At 34.7% G+C, this 8,301-nt stretch overlaps 1 protein-coding gene across 3 annotated transcripts in view; it reads left to right on the top strand.

The window, feature by feature from the left end:
- Nucleotides 1-8,301, top strand: part of STK3 (serine/threonine kinase 3) — a 288,938-nt gene that overhangs the window by 147,706 nt on the left and 132,931 nt on the right. For all 3 annotated transcript variants that reach the window (XM_019551132.1, XM_019551118.1, XM_019551124.1), the window contains one exon: nucleotides 7,742-7,934. In XM_019551132.1, the coding sequence (XP_019406677.1) occupies nucleotides 7,742-7,934 (193 nt within the window). The remainder of the gene's footprint in view (nucleotides 1-7,741; nucleotides 7,935-8,301) is intronic.

The following is an 8,301-nucleotide window of genomic DNA, read 5'->3' as shown; positions in this document are numbered from 1 at the left end:
GAGAAGTGGTGCAGGCTCCTACCCTGGGGGTGTGTAAGAGGAGGTTAGATGCACATCTTGCTGGGGTTGTTTGACCCCAGTATTCTTTCCTGCCATGGCAGGGGGTCAGACTAGATGATCTGCTCAGGTCCCTTCCGACCCTAGAAACTATGAAACTATAACTATGAAACTATATCTAGTACCTCCATTATGAGGTACTAGAGAAATGTGCATTGGTCTATTTTAATGTACAGTAGCCAAAGAGCACAGTGATTTGTAATGCTTTAATGTGTATTAGAATAGGCTAATGCGCATTAAAGTGCTTGCGTAGATGCGCTCAGTGCCAAAAAAGGGGTAAGCCTGAGAGAGACTAGGGCTGCATAGAAGTTTTTGGCAAAGTATAATTTTTCAAAAAATGCAGATTTGAGTCAACTGGAACATTTCACTGAGCTGTTTTGATTGGGAAAAGAATAGAAAACAATTCTGGAAAAAAAATCGAAATGTGTCATTTTGATCCAATTATTCCAGCTCCCCTGTGTATCCATATTTTAATTTCATATTGCCTATGCAGGAACACAGGTTCCTTGCCTATTACTCCTTGCTCCCCTATGTGGGCATCTAGTTCAAATAAATTTTGATAAATTAATTTGTGAAGGCAGCTGTACTCCAGTGGAGACTGTCATGGTTTCTATGCATATGTTGTGTATAATAACAGTAATAATTTCCATATATGTATATACCCTTTCATCTTTCAGGATTCCAAATTGTTTTACATATTATATATGTGGGTATCACTGAATGGCCATAGCCCTTAGCTTTGAAAATGATTTTTTTTAAAAGTAGCATATAGCATATTGCACAATAATATATTGAAAAGAAATTTTGGCTAGGGACATCGTGGTGAGGCTGCTTCCTTGTAAAAGGTGCAGTGGGATCTTTAAGCTCAAATGATTAAAGTTATGCATGCAAAAGTGTGTGGATTTAGCAGTCTTGGCCTTAACGTCTAGGCAGAGTAGACTATGTTAGATTTTATGGTCTCGTTTTTTCCCATAGTAAATTTGCATGGAACTCTGTTTGTCTACCTTGGAAAGAGGAAGGGTTGAGTTAACCTGTCTGGGATTTGAATTATTGATCTAAAGAGTCTTAAGAATTTCCTACATGCAGATTGGACTATTACACTAACTTCTTAAGTTTTTGTGTGTGTAAAAGTACTTCAGGAAAAAAAGGCACACAATATTGTGAATCAAGATTCTAAACATTTATTAGAAAGCCAAACATAACACCAACAGTTGGCTTTCAATGTACTTAGTGATATTGAATAGCTTTGACGTTAACCGACGTTATATGGAACACTAGCAAAAGTAACTTGGCATGGTCATATAATAATTTCAAGGTTCCTTGGAGCAGTAGCTCTCCATTTGTACAGTATGTTAACCCTTGGAATAGTGTTGTGTACATCCACAGCACTGTATGACTAATGCAAATGACTGAAAGAATCATCCTGTGGTATGATGTGATATCTTCTGATACTATGTTAAGAGACTAGAACTTTAGTTCATATCCTTGCTGTGTAAAAAAAAGTATGTGGTCATACTTCCATGTCATATAGTGAAGTGGTTTACATCATTATTATGTTTTTTTCTCTCAGTCTACATTACTGGTACACAAGGAGCATTTTGAAGAACTAAATTAGTCAATTGCAAAAAATGTACAATTGCACATTTAATTTTCATAACCTGTGAATTTCCTCAGGTGTGGAAAAGTCCATCTCTCAAATTAATCTGATTTGCCACTTTCCTTATATGTCTTACTATGGAGCAATCTGTAGTAAACATAAAAAAATATATATATTTTTTCAAAACTTAATTTCCAAGAATTACACCTGTAACCCAAATGGCTCTTTTAAACAACTAGCTTTAAATTTGTCTTGTTATGTAGAGATACAGAATGTGATTGCAAATAGTGCACTCCAAATTGATTTTATGCATGTTACAGCAACTGCTTATGATGAGAATGCATTTTGACAAACTGACATGTTTTGATAGGTGCTGAGGTAATTGTACAGATTTTTTTAATTAAGCAAAAATTGCAAGTGGAGTATTCTACAGAAGGTTAATCCCAATATCAAAGTTTAAATGTTAGTTTAAGCATTACAAAACATGACCAATCTCTTCTCTTATACATTTTTTGAAGTGTGATGTGAATATGATTCTGAGCTTGGGCAGCTGTATTATGGGAATGTAAAGTAATTCGTTGCCTGGCAGCTCACAAGAGACATGTCTAAATATTTATTTCAATGGATTTTTAAAGGAATGAATTAATAATAAATTCTGTGGTTTTTTTGCATTTAAATTTCTCCATTGTTTGACGACTGTTTCAGTTGTCTTAGAGGACTAATGCAAATAAATAATAATTATTACTTTTGTAGTTGACTAAGAAAACAATTGGCCATCCATACAATATTGCTTCTTCAGACTAATGAACCTTACAATTAAAGTTTATTTTGTTAATTTTTTATTAATGCTTAGAAATGGGTCTTTGAATTTGAGATTTAGCAAACAATTAAAAAAAAATTAAACACTGCCCTCTACTCCAAACCCTTTTTTTATCTTGGGCATTATTTTTCAAAATATAAGGGAATACCTTTTCTTATTTCTACCTATTTATATTTTCATTGATATCCTGTCATACTTTTAGCTTCGCCCATTCCTGTTTTCCCTATCTCCAACTATTCCCTTTTTCACAGTCTCTTTTCTACCTTGTATTCTATCACTGTAATGTCTCCCTTTTCTTTCCCCTGCCTTCTTCCCCCTCCCTTCTCTGCCTTACCTTTTGTCTTTCTAATTTCTACCTATTTACATTCTCCCTGACTTCCTACCACACTTTTAGATTCTCTCATTCCTTGGAGTCTCAGACCAGCATAGATTCCTTAATGCCTGACAAAGGGTGAAAGCTTGCTAAGAACTTTCTTCCAACTACTCAGTTGGTCTAATAAAAGATATCACATCTACTCAAAGAACCTGTCTGCCTATATCCTTAGACCAACACAGCTACAACCAAAAACCCGGTTTCGTTGTTAATGAATTTTTATAACTCTTACCTAATACATGGAAACAATATGTCCTCTAGACTTTTGTATTTGCTTTGTAACACATGTCAAAATATATAGTGAAAATTGTTGCAAGCAGAATAGGATTGTATATAATGTAGCATAGCTTTTCATTGCAAATACTTCATAATGCTTTGTATGTTGCTGTATAAAGTTGCCAGGCCTTACTATATTTCTGAAAGGTAGGAAGGGAATGTATAAAGAATATCCCACCCATCCCTGAAACACTTTAATCACAAGGGTAGAAACACTGCATAACGTATATGTGATTGTACTATACAGTAGTTTAAGATAGGAAGTGTGTCACACAGAGAAATTAAACCCACTGCATAGTTTACAATTTTATTAAGCTTGGTAGTCATTGCTATGAGTATATCATCAAGACCACTTGCAGATGGAGTTTAAAATTATGTAGAAGTTAATTTATATGATATGACTGAGTAATTGGGGGCAAAAGTACATTCTTAAAATTTAAGTGCTTATGTGCTTTGCTGACAGGGTTGGACTTAAATAAATGCTTATCTTTAAGCACAACCTTAAGTTTGTAGCTGAACCAGGGTTTTATAGACGTTTGGGAACTTTCTCAGATACTCTTATTCAACCAAAGTGTATTATGTGTTTATGTAGTTACCACAGTGCTTTTACAAAAAGATAGCTGTAACTACAGCCGCATTTTTCAAAGGTGATGATGAGGTGTTAATAGTAAATGAAATTATTTTATAGGATACTAAATTTTGCCAGCAAGTAAATCTTCTTTTAATGTACTGTAGTTTAGTTTGCTGTCTTTGGTGCCCTCTAGTGGGTTTTTTTGGTATACAAAGTATAGTTAAGAGATTTTTAAAAGTGAGCTGCTAATATTTATTTATGTTTTATTATGTTTTAATTATTCGTCACTCTTAATCACTTAATGAGCTATCAGCTGTTTAGAAAAATACAAAACCAAATTCCATAATTAAATCTATAGCTCTTCAGCTCATTCAGTTGTGCTTTAAGTTTATAGCCAGCAGAGTATGCAAGATTATCTTTTTGTTGACAAAAAAATTGTGAACGACTTGCAAAGCCCACTGATATTTCATGTAATTTATCTATTTTGTGCACATTAGCCCATGCTTTTCATCTTGAACTGCCTGTCCTGATAGCAGATCCCTGTGGCCACCTTTATGCTTTAAAGCTTTAACTGGCTGTAAGATCCTTAAGTAAGGGATGAAAATTCAAAATGGCAGCTAAATAGTGGCACAGGATGTTGAAAAATTTGCTGTTAAGCCCATAGGTTCTGCAAAAGATGGTAGTACAGCACACAGAATAAGTTAGGGTTTTTTTTTTTATCCTAGCTATATTGGTATTTCTGATTAGACCCAAAGTTTTTTCTACAACAGAAGTTTGTACAATCAAACGTAAATTTCAGACTCGTGTTTGTATCTCAGGACTGTTACTGTTGGGCAGTCCTGTGATCTCTGTCTACGTTGTTAATTGTTCGTGAGGAATTGTGCAAAAGGGACATATCCATCTTATCTTTGCTATTTTAGAATCGTCTTGTTTATTTTCTTTAGTATTTTGTCATTTCATTTTTCAATAGTAGAACAGACTTTCCCCAAAACATTGAAGTGTTAATTACGTGTTATAACTAGTAATAAGGATTTTTTTCCATCTGTTGTGTAAACATGTATTTACATGAGTTTGTGAAACATCCAGTAGATTTAAAAGGCTTAGTTAATAAGCCATTAGTTAAATTCTAATACATGTCTAAAATGATGGAATGACAACACTGGAAACTGATGATTTGGTGTGCTTTTGCAGAACTGACAGCAATAGTGACAGTTTCTTACTGCTGTCATTTTTGACCTACGGAAAATACTTTTAAGGTGTTGCTAAACTGCTTGTTAAATCTTTCTGTTCAGTTTTTGGTTCCTGCTGGAACTGGCCATTCATGCTATTTATGAGGCTGGCTTTTGTATTGTAGACCCTTGTGTGCTAGTTCCTGATGGCAGCCACCATGCGGATCATTCAATAGCTGTAAAATGGTAATAACTTTTAGTCATTAATAGAATTGCTTGGAAAGTAATTTCGTTCCTCTGTAAAATTTCAGGGTTCCAGAAAATCCTTTTTGTTTTGATTCTGTATGAACAATAAAACATCTTAATTTAGTTTGAGGCAGAAAATAATAATAATTAAAAAAAAATGGTTATGAAAATTGTCCTACTTGTTAGTTGTCCCCTGATGGTACATTTTAATATAAAGTTGAAAATATTTGTTTTACATTGTTTGAATTCTGTTTCTGGTTAGTAAGTTTAAAGGTTCACAGGTTTATATACTAATATTAATATTGCTCAAATACCTTATACACTGAAGAACCTTTCCTTCGCTTAAATTTCAGAGACCATTCTGGATTCTAAAAGAAAAGCTTGTTTGTAACATTTAACAGAATAAATAGTACTACATCCACACTTATATTGCAAGTTTGGATAAAGAAGATTTAATGGGGAATAACTAATTTGGGTACTTGTATGAAAATCCTTGGGGCACATTATCTTACTGAACAATTTAATTATTTCTGTTTTACATTATAAATTCTTCTTTTTACATTGCAGTGGTGCCTATGGAGCCTAATTATGGATTTGTATCTTATTATGGAAGACAAACACGTAACAGAAAGATAGCCCCTGACTAAAAGAGTTTATATTTTAAATAATTGACTTAGGATGAGAAAAATATTTGGGTAACCTGTAGTCAGAAGTGGCTTGGTAGGAGTTAACTTTAACTTTATATGTACCACCAGGAGGAGCACTGTTAAAATATTCTTATTATCCATATATCAACACGATCTTTCTAATGTTGTAGATATCTGTACCTCTGGCAATACTCCAAATTGTTCAGGGTACGTAAAGAAAGATATTGTTTTGGAGTGCATATTACACAACAGAAGAAATCCAGAAAGAAAACGAGTGAAGTAATTTTATTTAAAAAGAAAAGCAAAACTGTAAAGTGTTTATTTCTTGGAAAAAATATTAGACAACTTAACTAGAATGTGTTATAATTATGTAGGTTAATAGGATAGCTCCAGGACATTTCATTATTAGCCAGAGGCCCTAAAGTATAATGACATCTTCTTCCTAATCTTGGCATAGAGGTGCTGTAGTTCATTTTGAGTATCAGGGTGGTGGTATTATTCTCCATGACTCTCTAGATTAGCTCATGGTAGCCAATGACAAAATAAGCCAGTTGCGCTCAAGTGCCTGTATTCTGCTATCATTCCTAGAGGAAAGATAGAATTGTGCCAGTCAGTATGGGGAATGAGGTAGAGCATATCAGAACTGTAGATATTACTAATAGGTCTTCTCAGTGTGGGTGGAGTATTCCATAAATATTTTCTTGTTTTCTACTTTATTTTTTTCCAAATTTGATCGTGTCTGTTTTGTATCACATGTATGTTCTGCGCCTTACAGATAATAATAAATAATACATGTTACTTTGTTTCTCTTTTTTCTTTTCTTTTCTGATGAAAACTGTTTTACTTGATAGTCCCTTATGCTGATTTGCCTAGCTCTAGTTAGTGATGTTTTGCTCCCTCATTAGGGATTGTGTTCTATGGTATCTAGCTATCCCTGAGCTCAAATGATTTCATGCAAGGGCACATTCAACACAGGAATAGCTGAGTAATTTATACTTTCACAAGTAAAGATTGAAGAATCTAAGAACAGCATTTGTATTAAATAATTCTTAAAATTCTTAAATGTTCCCATTAACAGGTAAATTTCTGATTACTTGAACTCTTAGTTTTCCTTTGGATAATAGTTTTATCCCTATATATGAACTTGGTGCGTAATACTTTATTATCCTTCAACTTGATATGAGGATGTGACTTTAGAAAAGAAGCAGGATTTCCTAATAATGTTTTCAAATATTTGTATTCCATATGGATTTTATGATTCATAAATTGGATTATCATCAGTTCTCTGTTTTACATTCCTGGCATGTTACTGCTGCTGATTCAAAATGCTATTTTATCCTTTGCTGGAATTAGCTCTTTTTTAACAGTGGTAAAGCATCTGCTACGCTGATATTTTTCTACAAAATATCAACAAGTTTTCTTTTTGCACTTTTATCCAAAGAAATACATACACACATTATTCTTCAGGTAGTTGAAGGCTGTTGTTATATCCCCTCTGTCATCTCTTCTCTAAACCAGTGGTCACCAACTAGTTGATCTCAGTTGACTGGTCGATTGTGGAGCCTCTGACAGTTGATTTCAGAATGTCAGAGGCTCCATGATTGGAAGCAGCAGGACACATGTGGCTGGGCTGAGCCACGCTCCCTGCCACCTGGGCCAGGCTGGATGAGTGGGGTCAGAGGTTGTGGGGGTAGGGGGCACAGGAGGTGGGGCAGTAGATACTGGGGTGCCCTTTACTTACAAAAAGTGATCTTCACCATAAAAAGGTTGGAGCTCACTGCTCTATACTAAATAAGCTCAGTTCCCTTATCCTCTCCTCAGAAAGTATGTGTCCCAGCCCCTGATGCAGGAACCCAGGTAGGCTTTGTGAATCCTCAAGGTCAATGAAGCAAAACAATTAAATAGCCAGTCAAATGAAGAAACTAAGTTAATGGGAGGGGATATATATTTGCAATAAGTAATTCCCTAAAAATTGTTATTTGCAGGATGAAGACGAGCTGGATTCTCACACCATGGTGAAGACTAGTTCAGAGAGTGCTGGCACCATGAGGGCTACAAGTACAATGAGTGAAGGTGCTCAGACAATGATTGAGCATAACAGTACCATGTTAGAATCAGACTTGGGCACTATGGTGATAAATAGTGATGAGGATGAAGAGGAAGATGGGACCATGAAAAGTATGTTAAATGTATATTTCCTTTCCTAGTAAGAATTTAATATTTTATTTTTCAGTCTTGCATAACAAAGTAGAGTATTTTAGTATCACCATTCAAACACTTACCAATACTGTATTTAATGTATAGTCTTTATAAATTATCATATTCTCTTCTCATCGCCATATTTGTTTGGACTGCAATATCATAATTATGAGGGAGAATGTAATAAATAGATCCTGACCCGAAAACTGGTTACATCCATGGAAGGACCTATCCATGGAAGGACCTTCCTCATGGAGCTGAGGATGGCAACCCAAGTAAAAGACAATAAGAAATTGTTTTTTAGATATATAGGGAGTAAAAGGAAGGCCCAGGGAGGAATAGGACC

Source organism: Crocodylus porosus, unplaced genomic scaffold, assembly GCF_001723895.1.
Source record: "Crocodylus porosus isolate Cpor-Errol unplaced genomic scaffold, CroPor_comp1, whole genome shotgun sequence".
Lineage (NCBI taxonomy): Eukaryota > Metazoa > Chordata > Crocodylia > Crocodylidae > Crocodylus > Crocodylus porosus.
Note: the sequence above shows the minus strand (reverse complement) of the source record. Positions and strands in the feature narration are given on the sequence as shown.